At 46.8% G+C, this 20,500-nt stretch overlaps 1 protein-coding gene across 4 annotated transcripts in view; it reads right to left on the bottom strand.

The window, feature by feature from the left end:
* ARHGEF12 (Rho guanine nucleotide exchange factor 12) overlaps nucleotides 1-20,500 on the bottom strand; it is a 189,423-nt gene that overhangs the window by 15,212 nt on the left and 153,711 nt on the right. For all 4 annotated transcript variants that reach the window (XM_077250483.1, XM_077250482.1, XM_077250485.1 and 1 more), the window contains 2 exons: nucleotides 7,285-7,380; nucleotides 6,383-6,462 (listed from right to left, as the gene is read on the bottom strand). In XM_077250483.1, the coding sequence (XP_077106598.1) occupies nucleotides 6,383-6,462; nucleotides 7,285-7,380 (176 nt within the window). The remainder of the gene's footprint in view (nucleotides 1-6,382; nucleotides 6,463-7,284; nucleotides 7,381-20,500) is intronic.

Genomic DNA, 20,500 nt, shown 5'->3' on the forward strand with positions numbered 1-20,500 from the left:
TGGAACTGAGTCCAGTCCTGAACCAGAGCGTCTGCTCCGAGCGACCACGGATCGTGTGTTCTGGCAATGAAGTTGGAGACCTTGGCATTGAAATGGGATGCCATTAGGTCCACATCCGGGGTCCCCCAGCGGAGACAGATCTGTTGAAAAATTTCGGAATGGAGAGACCACTCTCCCGAGTCTATTCCTTGTCGGCTGAGGAAGTCTGCTTCCCAGTTGTCCACACCCGAACGTGGACCGCCGAAAGGACCGACCCTGTGTCCTCCGCCCAGCGGAGGATATGTGACACTTCCCTCATCGCTTGGGTACTGCGGGTCCTTCCTTGATGAGTCACATATGCCACAGTCGTGGCTTTGTCCGACTGTATCCTGATGTAAGAGGCTGCCAGTAAGTGATGGAAAGCCCTCAATGCCAGAAGGATGGCACGAATCCCCAGGACGTTGATGGGCATGGACGCTTCCGCTGAGGACCATTTGCCCAACAGGAGCCCACAGCTGGGGTCCCTGGATGCAGGCGCAGTGTGCTGGCTCATTGCTTGGAGGTGTAGGATGCTGCCTGTACAGGCCCTACCTGAGGTGTCTCAACCTAACACCCCCAGAGGGGGATAGGGAAGGTGCTATTGTCACCTTCAGGGGCCTTTATCCTCGCCTCGACCTCAACCCAGAAACCAAAAGGAATTGGGGAAGGGGGGGGAGGGAATCTCGACTTCGAACCAGCACCCGAGGGACTGGGGAAGGAGCAGCATGGGGAATAGCCATCTCAACTTCAACTGGGCACCCCATAATAGGGGGTCGAGGAAGGAGCCATGCCGGGAGTCTCACAGGAGACCCTCTTTCTTTATCTGCTAGACGGAGGGCCAGTGCCTTATCCTTAGGAAGGAACACTAGACCCTTGGAAGTGTTGAATAACATTCCCAGGAAAGTCAGGGACTGACTCGGGTTGGTGATGACTTTGTAGGTTGATCAACCAGCCCATGCGACTGAGAGTATCGGTTGTGATTGAGACGCTGAGCTCGCATTCCTTTAAGGTGGGAGCCTTGATGAGTAGGTCGTCCAGGTATGGAACGACTACTATGCCTCTGGAATGCAGGACTTCCGTGGTTGCTGCCATGACCTTGATGAAGACTCTGGGAGCCGTGGCGAGTCCAAAGGGGAGAGCCACGAATTGGTAGTGGTCCTGGCCTATTGCGAACCTGAGAAAACCTCTGATGGGCAGGTGCAATGGGTACATGCACGTATGTCTATGGAGGCGAGATATTCTCCCTTCTCCATGGACGCAAGATGAACCGAAGGGACTCCATGCGGAAGTGACGGACCCGTACATATTTGTTGAGCTGTTTTAGGTCTAGTATGGGCCGTACGCTGCCTCCTTTCTTGGGAACTACGACAGATTGGAGTAGAACCCGCGGAAGCGGTCGGTCGTGGGTACCGGTACAATGACTCCTGATAAACAAGGCGAGGAGACCACTTGGTGGTAGGGTCGAGCCTTGGCTGGCGGTTTTGCGAAAAAACGGCCACCTATTGGTGTGGTGTTTTCTGGAGTCCGTGAGTCATGAGGAGGAGAAGTCTGGGATCTTCCTCCTCTGGGCTTAGACTGGCCTGCTTTGGACTGCCAAGTCTTGTCCGACCTTTGCGTCGATCGTGAGTTGTCCCTGCGTGGGGGAACGGTTACGATTTTGTACCGGACGTGAGACGGACCAGCCGGAGGAATTCCGAAAGGATCGGAATCGAGTTTGGTTACGCTTCTTGTAAGTGCGTTTAGGTTTCAGTTGGGGAAGAGAAGTACTCTTACCCCCTGTGGCGTTGGATATCATAGTGTCCAACTGTTCACCGAAAAAAAGACTCCCACTGAGGTAGGGGAGGTGCGTGAGGGACTCCTTTGAGGCTGCGTCCGCTTTCCATTCCCGCAGCCAGAGGATACGCCGAATCGTGATGGCGTTTGATGCTATCCCCGCGACTCCCCTTGCTGAAACCAGAGCTGCATGGAGCATGTAATCTGCTACAACTGCAATTTGAACCGCTTGGTCCGACAGTTCAGGAGCGGATGCTTGAAAGGCTTGTAAATTCTCTGCCCAGGTCAGGCTGGCCTTGGCAGCCCAAGCTGAGGTGAACGCGGGAGCCATGGTAGCCCCCGCTGCCTCGAAAATTGAACGAGCCATGCGTTCTACCTGCCGGTCTGCTGCGTCCCTGAGGGTTGAGCTATCTGGCAGTGAAAGGAGAGTCTGTCCTGCTAGCCTGAAGACTTTTAATCCACTTCAGGTGGATCTGTCCATTCCTTGGTGTCGTCCTGTGGGAAGGGGTACCTCGCCCCCAGATATTTGCGATTAGCGATTTTTTTTTTTTTTTCCTCAGGCTGTAGAGCTGTTTTTTTTTTTTTTAGGGATCGCCTTAAACTCTGGTGGTTAGAGAAGAGCTTAGGCGGCTTCAGAGGTCCTTCAAAGGAAATCTTATGTTCTGGGACCTCTGGTGGCGGATCAGAAATGTCCAGCACCCGATGGATGGACGATATCATGTCCTCAACTAGCGCTGTATTGCTAGGAGGGATTGGGATCAGGGACTCCTTCGTTTCTCTGTCCGAGTCAGAGTCGCAGATGCCTTCCGAATCCTGTGTATCACTGAGGCGTCCCCTGCTGGGCTGGGGAGGAGGCCTTCTCTGAGGATTGCGGAGATCTGCATTGTCTGTCCCTGGAATGGGACGGTCTAGATGACCTGGAGCTACGGTGTCTCTCCCTAGAGGGGGATGACCGTGTGCTATGGGATGACGCAGATGGACCTGATCCATGGATCCGCTTGCGTCCTGACCTAGACGTGGATGTGCCAGGGTCATCTTGTTCCTGAGTCAAGCTCTCCCGTTGTTGGGTAACGGTCATAGCCGGGGCATGACCCTGCAGAGCCTGAAGCAATGTGAAAGTTAGGTTATCTATAGACTGCGTCATAGATTGCGAGAGCTGATAGCCCATTCCGGCGTGGCATTAGACACCAAGTGACACATTAGGTTGTATACAGTTCTGACAATGCGGGTACGTGCTACTACTGGGGAGAGCGGTCCCGCAGGCTGTGCAGAATGCATAATAGCAGATCTGCCTGGTTCTCTCAGACCTTGAGCCCTGCATAGTGCACAAAGTGCAGAGGTGCTGCCAGCAGATGGACCTTACAGGGGTAGAGAACCTACAGGTGAGTCTTGTAGGTAATATGGATTCCCAGCTGAGTAAAAATAACCCAGCTGTGATCTTACCCCACCAGTGTGCCCCGAGGTCCAGATGGACCTGATCCATGGATCCGCTTGCGTCCTGACCTAGACGTGGATGTGCCAGGGTCATCTTGTTCCTGAGTCAAGCTCTCCCGTTGTTGGGTAACGGTCATAGCCGGGGCATGACCCTGCAGAGCCTGAAGCAATGTGAAAGTTAGGTTATCTATAGACTGCGTCATAGATTGCGAGAGCTGATAGCCCATTCCGGCGTGGCATTAGACACCAAGTGACACATTAGGTTGTATACAGTTCTGACAATGCGGGTACGTGCTACTACTTGGGAGAGCGGTCCCGCAGGCTGTGCAGAATGCATAATAGCAGATCTGCCTGGTTCTCTCGGACCTTGAGCCCTGCATAGTGCACAAAGTGCAGAGGTGCTGCCAGCAGATGGACCTTACAGGGGTAGAGAACCTACAGGTGAGTCTTGTAGGTAATATGGATTCACAGCTGAGTAAAAATAACCCAGCTGTGATCTTACCCCACCAGTGTGCCCCGAGGTCCAGCGCCGAAGATCCACAGTCTTGTGCCCCCCGGAGACTGGCTGCCTGGTCCTGGTCCTGCAGACCGGGAGATGCAGGGTTAATCTGCAGCCGAAAATGGCTGCAGAGACAGAGGAGAGAGGAGGAGAAGGGGGCGGAGAGCTGGAAAAAGGCGGCAAGGCTGTAAAAAACCCCGCCCTTTCTGTCTCGATCCGCCCCTTGTATGACACTGTAGAGTCATATTTGTCATCCGGGGGGCGGGCCGGGGGGCGGAGAGGAAGCTGCTGCTTCAGCTAGGCCGGAGCCGGGGCCTAAATTAGATGCCTGAGGCCAGAAAGGGCTCCAGGCCGGCGCGAAAGTCCAGGAGGGGGTCGGATCTGAACCGGACCCCTCCGGATTTGAAGGCAGGATGGCGGTGGGGCTATAGCGGAAGGGGGAGCCCGGTGAGGGGTCCCCCTGAGGCAGTAGAGAGCTGGTGCTGCCGCAGAGACAGGGACGCTGGGAGCCCTGTGTCTGTATGTGCCATGCCTGCCTGCACTCCCCCCGGCCCCAACAGGAGCCCGCAGCTGGGCTGGGGTCCCTGGATGCAGGCGCAGTGTGCTGGCCCATTGCTGGGAGCTGTAGGATGCTGCCTGTACAGGCCCTACCTGAGGTGTCTCAACCTAATACCCCCAGAGGGGGATAGGGAGGGTGCTGTTGTTACACCGTCAGGGGCCTTTATCCTCGCCTCGACCTCAACCCAGAAACCAAAAGGAATTGGGGAAGGAGGGGGGTCTCGACTTCGAACCAACACCCGAGGGGTTGGGGAAGGAGCAGCATGGGGAATAGCCATCTCAACTTCAACTGGGCACCCCATAATAGGGGGCCGAGGAAGGAGCCATGCCGGGGGTCTCACAGGAGACCCTCTTTTCTTCATCTGTAATCCCGTCGAAAAAACGGGAAACGGAGTAAAACAGAGTAAAAATCTTTATGTGTGCCTCCTTTGCGACACTAAGCAAAAACTGGAGAAGGCTGATGCCGTCCAGGGGTGTATACTGCACAGGAGGAGCCACAGTTAATCTTTTTCAGATTATGCATAGTGTCGCCTCCTAGTGGACAGCAGCATAACACCCATGGTCCTGTGTCCCCCAATGAGGCGACAGAGTAAGTCTGGTTTTGTTCAGGAAATTGCTGCAAAGAATCCTGACGTGAGCACATAGCCTTAAAGCTGTTGTGTTAAATGTTCATGTACAGTACTGTGTACAAAACAAGGTTGCAACGTAAGAACGCTTTCAGAAATATAAGAGTTCTATTTTATCAATTTACAAAATACAAAGTGATCGAGAGTGAGAAATCTAAGGGAAATCAGTGTTTGGTGCCACCACCATTTCCGTTCCTCTAGGTACACGTGCAGTCAGAGATTCTGTAGGGTTACAGTCAGGTGTACGAGGAACCAGCCAGACCAAAGTGGTGAGAATGATCATCGTTTTCAATACACAGTCATTAACTGAAACAGAAAGAGCTGTGTAGGAGGCTTAAAACTGGGTGAGGAACGGCCAAACTCTGCTACAAAGGTGAGGTTGTGGTAGACAGTTCCATATCACAGGGAAAAAAAGGGCAAAGGCGCTCACACCTTTAGTATTAAATCAATATGTAGGCGCACATATACACTTGTCCAACATACAAACATATACATACACTATAATTTATAAACACAAATTCCACTATTGCTACACAAAAAATGCAGGGTACTTTGATAAAAAATTTATCTGAGGACTGTTTGCTCACATAAGGCCAATTTGCGAATTATTGAAGTGACATTGTTGTTTTTTTCTGTCTTGTATTTATTGACTTTTTTTGCACCAAATTCTTCAAAATGGTGAATGTGGTTCAGGAATTTGTTACAAAATAAAAAATGCTCAAAGATCAATTTTTCTCAGCAGCTAAAGTTGCAAATCCTTTACAATGTGATGCATTTTTGCAACCCGGTAAGCACTGGCGTAGGCAGAAAGCTGCCAATCGGTGGTGGGGAAATTATACAGAGCTCATGAGTATGGAGGAATACATGGCAGCAAGTTTACTAATCCTCAAGTACTTCATCAAAACTACAAGAAGCAGTCCAGTAAGTGGCACCTCGCTGGAGTCAGCATCTCTGCCCCTACATTGTGCTTCTCTCAAAGTGGGTAGCAAAAACCTGGTGACAGATTCCCTTTAAAATTATGCTTAAATGTAAAGAAGAACAAGGAAGTGATGATATGTGTCCACAGATCCCTGGTCTCAGCAATGAGCCTGTCTGGGAGTACATGAAGAGACAGAAGGATTTGTAAAAGCCTCATACCCAGAAGATCTGAGGTCAGCTCTCCATGATGTTTGCAACATTGGGCAGAGTACCTTCAAAGACTATGTAAATGTGCACCTAGAAGAATTGACGCTTTGATGCGGTTTTAAAGGCAAAAACACCAAATATTGATTTGATTTAGATTTCCCTTTTGCTAATTCACGATATTTCTATCAATTAACAAAATACCATCTGTTCCTTTTATTTGTAAAGCATTCTTATTTTTCAGCATTTTTCCCACACCTGCCTAAAACATTTGCACAGTGATATGGTTAGGTTACAAGTGTATATAACCTGCACTTACATGACCACAATGACATTATTATACATTACTCACCTGAGCGAGGCCCAGTAAGGGCTTCCCCTCCTTTATCCTCCTGGTCAACTTTCTGTTTCTCTCCATCTTCATGTTCTTCTCTGATTATATAAAACACCACGTGTCAGTCCCGAATATTTATATACAATAATAAAATATAAAAAACATCATGGAAAACAAACGAAAAGATATTAGCAATTTCACAAGAGCGAGGGCAAGGAAATCAGGATGGGCTATCAGTGAGGACACCGTGACTGGCCACCCTGCAGCATCACCCAATGACTGGAAGGAGCAGAGCGCCTGCCTTTTTTTTTTTTGTTAACTCATACTTAGGGCTCATACTGACCCTTGTTTTTCAGGGATAGCATTTGTATGTATGATAGTCCACGGGGCAGTTCACATTAGATTTTTTCCTTTAAAATGAGTTGTTTATGCAAAATCATGGAGACTCGGCCCATTTTAATCAAAATCTCACATTACACTCGCCAATAAAAGTCTATGGATCTGAGGAAAACAAAGCAGGCAGCACTTGGATGCCATCCGTGCGTTCTCTGTTTTCTCACAGACTGATAAAAAATTAAGTATCAGAGAGACACAGAAAACTGACAAAAATCTGACACTGACCGAAACACAGAAAACTGACAAAAATCTGACACTGACCAATCTCTGGATGACTCAAACACACTGATGAAGCTTGGATTGTATTTTTTGCATAGGAGAATCCCTGACGTGTGAAGGAGCCCTTACTTACCACACCGTGCCGACCCGGCCCCTCACCACACCGTGCCGACCCCTCACCACACAGTATACCCCTTTAGGCAACTAAACTGTAGTGACAAATTAGAACTTCTATATGTGACTGTCGCAGATATTCCCAGATACCTGATGATTTTTACTGACGGCTCTTTCGGAATTTTACTTACTCATTTGTAATCCCTGATGTGACCTGTAGTGGAATTGCAGGTCTGGGATCCTCCACTTTCGATGCAGCAGCCATTCTTGTAATTAAGTCATGCCAACTAAAAGAAAGAAACAGCACTGTAAGGGCAGGTTCATAGGGCAGATGGAACAGCACTGTAAGGGCAGGTTCACAGGGCAGAGCATGTAAGGAACAGCACTAAGGGCAGGTTCACAGGGCAGATCATGAAAGGAACAGCACTAAGGCCAGGTTCACAGGGCAGAGCATGTAAGGAACAGCACTGTAAGGGCAGGTTCACAGGGCAGAGCATGAAAGGAACAGCACTAAGGCCAGGTTCACAGGGCAGAGCATGAAAGGAACAGCACTAAGGGCAGGTTCACAGGGCAGATCATGAAAGGAACAGCACTAAGGCCAGGTTCACAGGGCAGAGCATGTAAGGAACAGCACTGTAAGGGCAGGTTCACAGGGCAGAGCATGTAAGGAACAGCACTGTAAGGGCAGGTTCACAGGGCAGAGCATGAAAGGAACAGCACTAAGGCCAGGTTCACAGGGCAGAGCATGAAAGGAACAGCACTGTAAGGGCAGGTTCATAGGGCAGATCATGTAAGGAACAGCACTGTAAGGGCAGGTTCACAGGGCAGAGCATGTAAGGAACAGCACTGTAAGGGCAGGTTCACAGGGCAGAGCATGAAAGGAACAGCACTAAGGCCAGGTTCACAGGGCAGAGCATGAAAGGAACAGCACTAAGGGCAGGTTCACAGGGCAGATCATGAAAGGAACAGCACTAAGGCCAGGTTCACAGGGCAGAGCATGTAAGGAACAGCACTGTAAGGGCAGGTTCACAGGGCAGAGCATGTAAGGAACAGCACTGTAAGGGCAGGTTCACAGGGCAGAGCATGAAAGGAACAGCACTAAGGTCAGGTTCACAGGGCAGAGCATGAAAGGAACAGCACTGTAAGGGCAGGTTCACAGGGCAGAGCATGTAAGGAACAGCACTAAGGGCAGGTTCACAGGGCAGATCATGAAAGGAACAGCACTAAGGCCAGGTTCACAGGGCAGAGCATGTAAGGAACAGCACTGTAAGGCCAGGTTCACAGGGCAGAGCATGTAAGGAACAGCACTGTAAGGGCAGGTTCACAGGGCAGATCATGAAAGGAACAGCACTAAGGCCAGGTTCACAGGGCAGAGCATGTAAGGAACAGCACTGTAAGGGCAGGTTCACAGGGCAGAGCATGTAAGGAACAGCACTGTAAGGGCAGGTTCACAGGGCAGAGCATGAAAGGAACAGCACTAAGGCCAGGTTCACAGGGCAGAGCATGAAAGGAACAGCACTGTAAGGGCAGGTTCACAGGGCAGAGCATGTAAGGAACAGCACTAAGGGCAGGTTCACAGGGCAGATCATGAAAGGAACAGCACTAAGGCCAGGTTCACAGGGCAGAGCATGTAAGGAACAGCACTGTAAGGCCAGGTTCACAGGGCAGAGCATGTAAGGAACAGCACTGTAAGGGCAGGTTCACAGGGCAGAGCATGTAAGGAACAGCACTAAGGGCAGGTTCACGGGGCAGAGCATGTTTTTGTGCACATCTGATAAACATGAACATTGCCAGGACAGTAACCAAGGTGACTCCATCGGCTTATTTAAGTTTATGGCTCTGTGGGGTTGTCTTTGGAATTCTTTTCGGGTTGATTCCAACAAGCCCTGACTTGGTACTATGCAGCGAGCATTGTATGTGTCACCTAAGCCTTACATGAGATTCAGAGTAAAACATCGCAACATAGATCAAAATATCATCTGGTAAGGAATCTAAAATCTTGTATTCCCAAAATCACGGAATTCCAATACTCAGACATTTTATTATTCCAGAAAAGAATTGAAGAAAAACTAGAGCATTACAGAAGGAGGCCAAGCGGGGCAGAGATGAACATTCGTGAGATTACATTATAATACTAAGTGATAAAAGTGCATCTTAGGGCAACATTTTATACCGAGGTTTTCAATTCAATTTGTTAAACTGCTTTTCCCACTAAACACATTTAGCACCTCTCTGTAGGATAGGATATAAGTGTCTGATTACTGGAAGTCTAACTGTTAGGACCCCCAGTGCTCCTGACAATGGAGGAGCCCAAGTCCCCTGTATGAATGGACCGTAGTGCACTTGTCCTGCAGTGGTTACATCAGTTCCATAGGTGTGAATGGACGCCATGCACATAAAGACTTTGGTCAACTAAAGCTGAGCTACAATAACAGACAACCATTGTATAAATGTGGCGCTGATTCTGAAAAAAATAAATACTCTTTATATTCCCAATTCCTAAATACCAAGTTATAAACTACTGAAAGAAATGCAAGTCCGCCCAAACAAGTAGTACTGCAGGGTAAACATATCCTAACTCTGAGGCCTGTGGATATGCCAATCGTCCAGACTGAAAATAGCTAAGGGTATAAAAACGGATAGGTTTCATCAAAGTTTGCCAAATGTTGAAAACCTATCTAATAGCAGGTTCAAGGACATTCCTCTAAAGTAGCCTTTAATCGAATTATTGATCCAGAAAAACCGCAAGGTCACACTTTCAAGATGAAGGACATCCTCCCTAAAGAGGTTGGGAGACGCTTATAAAGCAACTCCGCTTTTAACACCTTAAACCCCTTCATGACCCAGCCTATTTTGGCCTTAATGACCTTGCCGTTTTTTGCAATTCTGACCAGTGTCCCTTTATGAGGTAATAACTCAGGAACGCTTCAACAGATCCTAGCGATTCTGAGATTGTTTTTTTCGTGACATATTGGGCTTCATGTTAGTGGTAAATTTAGGTCGATAATTTCTGCGTTTATTTGTGAAAAAAACGGAAATTTGGCGAAAATTTTGAAAATTTCGCAATTTTCACATTTTGAATTTTTATTCTGTTAAACCAGAGAGTTATGTGACACAAAATAGTTAATAAATAACATTTCCCACATGTCTACTTTACATCAGCACAATTTTGGAAACAAAATTTTTTTTTGCTAGGAAGTTATAAGGGTTAAAATTTGACCAGTGATTTCTCATTTTTACAACAAAATTTACAAAACCATTTTTTTTAGGGACCACCTCACATTTGAAGTCATTTTGAGGGTTCTATATGGCTGAAAAAACCCAAAAGTTACACCATTCTAAAAACTGCACCCCTCAAGGTGCTCAAAACCACATTCAAGAAGTTTATTAACCCTTCAGGTGTTTCACAGCAGCAGAAGCAACATGGAAGTAAAAAATGAACATTTAACTTTTTAGTCACAAAAATGATCTTTTAGCAACAATTTTTTTATTTTCCCAAGGGTAAAAGGAGAAACTGGACCACGAACGTTGTTGTCCAATTTGTCCTGAGTACGCTGATACCTCATATGTGGGGGTAAACCACTGTTTGGGAGCACGGCAGGGCTCAGAAGGGAAAGAGCGCCATTTGACTTTTTGAATGAAAAATTGGCTCCAATCTTTAGCGGACACCATGTCATGTTTGGAGAGCCCCCGTGTGCCTAAACATTGGAGCTCCCCCACAAGTGACCCCATTTTGGAAACTAGACCCCCCCAAGGAACTTATCTAGAAGCATAGTGAGCACTTTAAACCCCCAGGTGCTTCACAAATTGATCCGTAAAAATGAAAAAGTACTTTTTTTTCAGAAAAAAATTATTTTAGCCTCAATTTTTTCATTTTCACATGGGCAACAGGATAAAATGGATCCTAAAATTTGTTGGACAATTTCTCCTGAGTACACCGATACCTCATATGTGGGGGTAAACCACTGTTTGGGCACATGGTAAGGCTCGGAAGGGAAGGAGCGCCATTTGACTTTTTGAATGAAAAATTATCTCCATCGCTAGCGGACACCATGTCACGTTTGGAGAGCCCCTGTGTGCCTAAACATTGGAGCTCCCACACAAGTGACCCCATTTTGGAAACTAGACCCCCCAAGGAACTTATCTAGATGCATAGTGAGCACTTAAAACCCCCAGGTGCTTCACAGAAGTTTATAACGCAGAGCCGTGAGAATAAAAAATAATTTTTCTTTCCTCAAAAATGATTTTTAGCCCGGAATTTATTTTCCCAAGGGTAATAGGAGAAATTGGACCCCAAATGTTGTTGTCCAGTTTGTCCTGAGTACGATGATACCCCATATGTGGGGGTAAACCACTGTTTGGGCGCACGGCAGGGCTCGGAAGGGAAGGCACGCCATTTGGCTTTTTGAATGGAAAATTAGCTCCAATCATTAGCGGACACCATGTCGCGTTTGGAGAGCCCCTGTGTGCCTAAACATTGGAGCTCCCCTACAAGTGACCCCATTTTGGAAACTAGACCTCCCAAGGAACTAATCTAGATGTGTGGTGAGCACTTTGAACCCCCAAGTGCTTCACAGAAGTTTATAACGCAGAGCCATGAAAATAAAAAATCATTTTTCTTTCCTCAAAAAAGATGTTTTAGCAAGCAATTTTTTTTTTTCACAACGGTAACAGGAGAAATTGGACCCCAATATTTGTTGCCCAGTTTGTTGTGAGTACGCTGATACCCCATATGTGGGGGTAAACCACTGTTTGGGCGCACGTCAGGGCTCGGAAGGGAAGTAGTGACATTTGAAATGCAGACTTTGATGGAATGGTCTGCGGGCGTCACGTTGCATTTGCAGAGCCCCTGATGTGCCTAAACAGTAGAAACCCCCCACAAGTGACCCCATTTTGGAAACTAGACCCCCCAAGGAACTTATCTAGATGTGTGGTGAGCACATTCAAGCCCCAAGTGCTTCACAGAAGTTTACAACGCAGAGCCGTGAAAATAAAAAATCATTTTTCTTTCCTCAAAAAAGATGTTTTAGCAAGCAATTTTTTATTTTCACAAGGGTAACAGGAGAATTTGGACCCCAATATTTGTTGCCCAGTTTGTTGTGAGTGTGCTGGTACCCCATATGTGGGGGTAAACCACTGTTTGGGCGCACGTCAGGGCTCGGAAGGGAAGTAGCGACATTTGAAATGCAGACTTTGATGGAATGGTCTGCGAGCGTCACGTTGCATTTGCAGAGCCCCTGATGTGCCTAAACAGTAGAAACACCCCACAAGTGACCCCATTTTGGAAACTAGACCCCCCCAAGGAACTTATCTAGATGTGTGGTGAGCACTTTCAACCCCCAAGTGCTTCACAGAAGTTTATAACGCAGAGCCGTGAAAATAAAAAATAATTGTTCTTTCCTCAAAAATTATGTTTTAGCAAGTAATTTTTTATTTTTGCAAGGGTAACAGGAGAAATTGGACCCCAACAGTTGTTGCCCAGTTTGTCCTGAGTACGCTGGTATCCCATATGTGGGGATAAACCACTGTTTGGGCGCACGTCGGGGCTTGGAAGGGAGGGAGCACCATTTGACTTTTTGAACGCAAGATTGGTTGGAATCAATGGTGGCGCCATGTTGCGTTTGGAGACCCCTGATGTGCCTAAACAGTGGAAACCCCTCAATTCTAATTTCAACACTAACCCCAACACACCCCTAACCCAAACTGTAGCCATAACCCTAATCACAACCCTAACCCCAACACACCCATAACCACAACCCTAACCCCAGCACACCCGTAACCCTAATCCTAACCCTAATCCCAACCTTAACCCTAATCCCAACCCTAACCACAACTGTAACCCCAATACACCCCTAACTCTATCCGTAACCCTAACCACAAGCCTAATCTTAACCCTATTTCCAACCCTAGCCCTAATTCCAACCCTAACCCTAAGGCTATGTGCCCACGTTGCGGATTCGTGTGAGATTTTTCTGCACGATTTTTGAAAAATCTGCAGGTAAAAGGCACTGCGTTTTACCTGCGGACTTACAGCGGATTTCCAGTGTTTTTTTGTGCGGATTTCACCTGCGGATTCCTATTGAGGAACAGGTGTAAAACGCTGCGGAATCCGCACAAAGAAATGACATGCTGCGGAAAATACAATGCAGTGTTTCCGCACGGAATTTTCCGCACCATGGGCACAGCGGATTTGGTTTTCCATAGGTTTACATGGTACTGTAAACCTGATGGAAAACTGCTACGAATTCGCAGCCTATCCGCTGCGCATCCGCGGCCAATCCGCTGCGGATCCGCGGCCAATCCGCTGCGGATCCGCGGCCAATCCGCTGCGGATCCGCGGCCAAATCCGCACTGTGTGCACATGCCATAACCCTAACCCTACCCCTAGTTTTAACCCTAGTTCTAACCCTAACCCTAGTGAAAAAAGAAAAAAAAATATTTTCTTTACTTTATTATTGTCCCTACCTATGGGGGTGATAAGGGGGGGGGGGGGGGGTCATTTACTATTTTTTTTATTTTGATCACTGTGATAGGTTATATTACAGTGATCAAAATATACCTGGAACTCATCTGCCGGCCGGCAGATTCGGCGGGCGTACTGCGCATGCGCCCGCCATTTTGGAAGATGGCGGCGCCCATGGAGAAGACGGACGGGCATCGGGAGGCCCAGTAAGTATGAGGGGGGGAGATCTGAGTATGGGGGGTGGATCGGAGGACGGGGGGGAGCAATCGGAGTACGGGGGGAGCGGGCATGAGGACGGGGGAGCCGACAGGAGGACGGAGGGGAGCGGAGAGGACGGGGCAGAAAGGACAAATGGGGGGGCGATCGGTGGCAGTGGGGGGGGGGGTCAGATCGGGGTCTCCAGCCATGGCAGATGCTATTGCAGCATCGGCCATGGCTGGATTGTAATATTTCACCATTTTTATAGGTGAAATATTACAAATCGCTCTGATTGGCAGTTTCACTTTCAACAGCCAATCAGAGCGATCGTAGCCACGGGGGGGTGAAGCCACCCCCCCTGGGCTAAAGTACCACTCCCACTGTCCCTGCAGATCGGGTGAAATCGGAGTTAACCCTTTCACCCGCTCTGCAGGGACGCGATCATTCCATGACGCCACACAGGCGTCATGGGTCGGATTGGCACGGGTTTTCATGACGCCTACGTGGCGTCAAAGGTCGGGAAGGGGTTAAAAATGACAAAACTTTTCACACCTTTCTGTTCACTCTTTGTACTAGCGTTGCATTACATAATGGCTTTAACTTGGATAACATCTAAAGTTCTATGTACTGCAACTTTCAATCTAAGAATATTTAAAAGGACTTGCATAGGATTAGAAAAATATGTTTTCTAAGAGCAGCAACTGGTGGTGCACATTATAGTTCATGCTACAAACATCTATCAAAAATCCATTTATCGGTCATGGTATATATTATATATTCTTTTTCAAATTGCCACTAAGGCATCAAATTACCCAATTTGTTTCCATTCACTCAAACAATTTACACTACCGTATATACTAGAGTATAAGCTGACCCAAGTATAAGCTGAGGCACCTAAAATTTGCTACAAAAAACTGGGAAAACGTATTGACTTAAGTATAAGCCGGGTATGCATTGTCCCCTCATCCCTATCCAGGTATGCATGGCTCCCCATCCCTGTCCTTGTATGCATGGTTACTATAAAAAACAAACAAACAAAAAACACATCCTACATACCTTCCCTGCGCGCCCCTGCTGCATCTCGTTCCGGTGCCAGCAGCTCTTCCGACAGAGTGATCACGTGTCTCCACTCATTAAAGTAATGAATATTCACTCCACGCCTAAGGGAGTGGAGAGGGGTGAATATTCATTACCTAAATGATCGGGGGCCACGTGATCGCTCGGCCGTAAGACTGGCACCGGAAGGAGATGCAGCGAGGGCACGCAGGGAAGGTAAGTAGGATATTCGCTGGAAGCCGGCAGCTGCGGCTGTAACTGTGCACGCTATAAGAGAAATGAATTTTCACTGCCAGCGCAGTGAATATCCATTTCTCTTTAGCAGCTGGCTCCTGCCTCTGTGACCCACTACTCTGCCACTCCCCCGCCGTCTTTCTGGGACAATGACTCATTTATAAGCTGAGGGGGCGTTTTCAGCACAAAAAAAATTTGCTGAAAAACTGTTCATACACAAGCATATATGGCATATACATCCATGTAAAAAAAATGCACACAAACAGTTAAAAACCTGATGGTTCCTCCATTTGAAAGCAAACTGTGTGTATAATTACAATTAGGATTTACGAGCTTAATTCCAATTAGACTAAAGATTTATATAAAAGTATATGCTCTGTAAACCCCCCGTGAGAACACCTGTATAAGGCAAAACACATCTGGAGGGCCAGTATCTGGCAAAAAACCTGGAAAGAGAGTACCTAATATTTTAATGTTGAGTGGTCTCTATTTTTACAGCGCTGAGAACTGCACTAACTGCCAATTTACATCTAATTAGAATAGTGAGCCGTAGGATTGTGAATGATAATGGCAAATACAGTGGCATGTAAAAGTTTGGGCACCCCTGGTTAAAATTACTGTTATTGTGAACAGTTAAGCAAGTTGTAGATGAAATGATCTCTAAAAAGGCCTAAAGTTAAATTACTAAAAGGAAAATGGACCGATGCAAAAGTTTGGGCCCCCTTGAAAATGTGTGTGCTCAGATAACTGACCAAGGTTTCAGGCCTTAATAGCTGGTTAGGGCTATGGTTTGTTCACCATCATCGTTAGGCAATGTCAGGTGATGCAAAATTTCCAGCCGCCTCTAACTTTTTACCGAAAAACAGAAGCCATGGGTTCTTCTAAGCAGCTGCCTAGCACTCTGAAAATAAAACTGGTGGAGGGCCACAATGCAGGAAATGGCTATAAGAAGATAGCAAAGTGTTTTCAAGTTGCCCTTTCCTCAGTTCGAAATGTAATTAATAAACGGCAGTTAACAGGAACAATGGAGGTCAAGATACGACCTGTTAGATAGACCAAGCAAAAATTCAGTGAGAGCTGATCATAAGATTGCTAGAGAGGCAAATCAAAACCCCCACTTGACTGCAAAAGACCTTCAGAAAGATTTAGCAGACTCTGGAGTTGTGGTACATTGTTCTACTGTTCAGAGACACCTGCACAAATATGGCCTTCATCAGAAGAAAACCTCTCCTGCGTCCTCACCATAAAATTCAGTGTCAGAAGTAGGCAAAAGACCATCTAAACAAGCCTGATGCATTTTGGAAACAAGTCCTGTGCACCGATGAGGTTAAAATAGAACTCTGGCAACAATGATCAAAGGTATGTGTGGAGAAAAAAGGGCACAGAATTTAAAAAAAACAAACAAACGAACATCTCGCCAACCATAACATGGGGGTGGATCAATCATGCTTGGGGTTGTGTTAAGGCCAATGGCACCGGGAACATTTCTCAGGTAGAGGGAAGAATGGATTCAATGAAATTTCAACAAATTCTTGATGCAAACATAACACCATCTATAAAAAAAAGCTGAATTTCAAAAGAGGATGACTTCTACAAATGGATAATGATCCTAAACACACGTCAAAATCCACAATAGATGACCTCAAAAGGCACAAGCTGAAGGTTTTACAATGTCCCTCACAGTCCCCTGATTTGATCATTGAAAACCTGTGGCTAGATCTCAAAATAGTAGAGGATGTAAGACAGCCCAGGAATCTCACAGAACTGGAAGAATTTTCCAAGGAAGAATGGATGAAAATCCCTCAAACAAGAAATGAAAGACTCTCTCAGGCTACAAAAAGCGTTTACAAGCTAGGATACCTTCAAAAGGGGGTGCTACTAGGTACTAATCATGCAGGGTGCCCAAACTTTTGCATTGGACCATTTTCTTTATTGTTATTTTTAAATTTAAATGAGGACTTTTATGCCTAAAATACAAAGGTAATGTGTCATCTTTAACTTTAGACCTTTCAGAGATCATTGCATCATTAATTTGCTTAACTGCTCACATTAAAAGTAATTTTCACCAGGGGTGCCTAAACCTTTACATGCCACTGTATGCACATGTATAGTTCACTTTCAAATAGAGGAACAATCGAGTTTTCAAAGATTTTGGGGGTTTGATTACATTTCATTATTAATATAAGTGTACCTAGTGTAAATATTTTATTGAATGTGAATGGAGACCAATTGGAACAAAAAAAATTAAATTAAAAAACCATGCAACCTGTTCATGGCTAGGTTTTGCTTTTTTAACCTCGTACAACCCCAGTGGAGTTTTCCATCTCGTTGTTTAAATCTGCAAATATTGGGTTAAAGGATAAACAGTAAGAAAAACTGTATTCTTGAACAAAAAGTAAAAAAAAGCCCCCTACATAAAAAGAGAAAAAAAAGGGAGTAGGGGGAGGTAAAGCATTCTATTTTTGAGATGAGATAAGTAGATTGTTTCGTGCAAAGTAATACTACTAATAAGGGGGTTAACAAATGTCATATTTCCCCAGGATAGGTGATAATTATATGATCGCCGAGGGTCAATCTGCTGGTATCTCCTCCCTTATTAAAGGGTCCCACAGGCACTGAGTGAATGGAGCATTAGTGAGCATGTGCGACCATTCAATGTCTATAGAAGTGGTGATTGATACCTTTTAATGGCTAACTGAAAAGATGGTAACAAATTGCAAGCTTTCGAGATTATGCAGGTCTCTTCACCAGGCGAAGACTAATGCAAAATCTGGAGAATCACATACTTATACACAACACAGCACAGCACAGAGAGAAAGAAGGCAATAGACAAGATAAGTAATGTGAAGCAGGAGGGCGTGTCCTAGCTGGCCATGTGAGCGGACGCAGGGAAGAGCGCTCCCGCTGCCAGAAGGACAAAAAAATCCTGCTTTAACCCCGATTTTCGGGTATACTTACTTAAATCCGGCTGACTGAGGGTCCGGAGAGTGCAGCGGTGCGGAGCGGTGGGTCCGGAGTCGGCAGCGATGACAAGGAGGCGGCAGAAAGACGCTGGCACCGGCGATGCAGAAGCCGGCCAAGATGGCGCCGAAGCGAGGAAGAACGCTGACAGAGAACGCCGCATGTCAGCGGCGCATGGAGGTGGCTGCGAAGCTGCAGCAGTTTGTCAGGACGGAGGCTGCTGATGAGGCAGAACAAGGATCCGGAGCAGGAGCTGACCAGGAGGTGGAGGAAGCAGGCATGGCTGAGCAGCATGAGGTACAGAAGGGGGAAGAAGGAGGTAATATGGCGGGAGCTAGTGGGGGACCTGAAGACACACCGCGGGGAGAGGAGCCGACCCTTAGGGATGTTATCACCCTGATTTCCTCGTGCCAGCTATCCCTGAACTCCTTGGCCCAGCAGATGCAGGAGGTTAAAGGGGACACGGCACAGATAAATGCAGCCCTACAGAAAATGGACAAACGTATAGGAGTGGTGGAGGAGAGGGTGAGCACGGCAGAAGATCACATAGTTAAATTACAGAAAGCTGAAAAGAAGTTCGCCCAAACAATAGCCGAGCTCGCCGCCAAAAATGAGGATCTGGAAAGTAGATCCAGAAGGAATAACATACGTATAGTGGGGCTGCCTGAAAAGACTGAGGGGAGAAATCCCACAGAATTTGTTGAAAACTGGCTGCTGGAGAAGATTGGGAGCACAGTGTTGACAAAAGTCTTTGCTGTCGAACGGGCTCATAGGGTCCCATCACAGCCCCCTGTCCCAGGAGCGAACCCTCGTACCATGCTTGCTAAAATACTCAATTACAGGGATAGAGACATTATCCTCAGAAAGGCAAGAGATGGAAGATCTGACAGCTGGAGGTAAAAAAATAGCCATTTATCCGGATTATTCCGCTGCGGTTCAAAAGCAGCGGATGAAGTTTACTGGAGTCAAGCGACGACTGAGGGAGCTGGGAGTGCAGTATTCAGTGATGTTTCCCGCCAAGCTGAGAATGGTGGCTTTCAATAAGACTCGGACGCTACCCAGTGGCTTGATATCAATGAGAAAAAGCTTAAGGGTATAGGCGACTGACATTGCGGCGAGACCCAGCTGGGATTTGTTTTTTCTGTTGATGGAGGAGAGCTCTGTGATTGTTAGCATTGGTTAAAAAGCTGAGCAACTGTTGGAGGCTTTGCTGAGCCATATTGAAGGAATGGCCGGAGGGGATAGTACCGACTACAAAAGTATGGGGGAGGAGGGACAGTTTGGGTACTGTAAACTGGTTTGGTACTTTTTATATATGTTCATATGAGTTGAAATGTTAAGATACATTACAGTGAAAGTTGGGGGGGAAAATGCGACTGTTATGGTAGCGGGACGCGAATGGAGAGGGTTAAGTAAAGAAGAGTGTTCGCGGTGGGCAGTGGAGCCCCACTCTTGATGAGAGGAAGAATGTACTACATTGGGGGGGTTAGGGGGGCAAGTTGGGAGGGAGCAGGGGGGGTGGGAGGGTTGGGGCAGCTCATATTTGGGAAACTGTTTACTGAGAGAAATGATAAGCCACAGGATGGGTGACTGTATTAAAATACGGAGTTGGAATGTGAGAAGACTGGCGGATAAAACACGGCGGGCGGCAAGTCTGCAGTATGTCCGAGATCAGAAGGTCTCAATGATATGTTTGCTAGAGACACATTTAGTGCGGGAGAGGGTGGATGTATTGAAGAGGCGCTGGATACAGAGGGCGTATCATTCTACTTTCTCAACGTACTCTAGGGGTGTGTCTGTGTTAATACCTGCGGGGGTGCAATATGAGGAAGTAATGGTAAAAGAGGATGTGGATGGTCAGTATGTGGTGGTGAAATGTAAAATGAATGGAATGTTGTTGTGTATAGCTGCAATGTATATTCCGCCCCCATATTCAAGTAAGAAGATAAGGGAGGTACTGGAGAGGGTAGAGCGTTGGGGACCGTTACCTTTTTTAATTATTGGAGATCTTAATAATATCTGTGATGACTTTTGGGACAAAAACCCCCAGAATAGAACAGGGGGGCACACCACTACGTTTGGGACCTATGTCCGGGAAGTAGGTATGATTGATTTATGGAGAGTTAGACATATTGGGGAAAGGGGGTACTCATGTTACTCGCCAGCTCATGGTACTCTGTCTAGGATTGATTTGGCGTTGGGTAACTGTTTGCTTGATACGATGGTAAGGGATGTGAAATATTTGCCTAGGGCTCTCTCAGACCATAGTCCAGTTGAAGTGGAATTTCGGCCGGTTGGGACACGGATAGGGAGCAGGAAGGAGTGGAAAATTCACCCTAATTGGCTATGCAGTATAGACTTGGAAAAGATAAAGAAGGAACTGGTGGAATTTTTTGAGATAAATGAGGGAAGCGCAGACACTCTTACTGTGTGGGAAGCCATGAAGGCGTACCTGAGGGGACTGCTGTTCAGGGATATTAGCCGGTGTAAGAGGA

Source organism: Ranitomeya variabilis, chromosome 4 (assembly GCF_051348905.1).
Source record: "Ranitomeya variabilis isolate aRanVar5 chromosome 4, aRanVar5.hap1, whole genome shotgun sequence".
Taxonomy (NCBI): Eukaryota; Metazoa; Chordata; class Amphibia; order Anura; family Dendrobatidae; genus Ranitomeya; species Ranitomeya variabilis.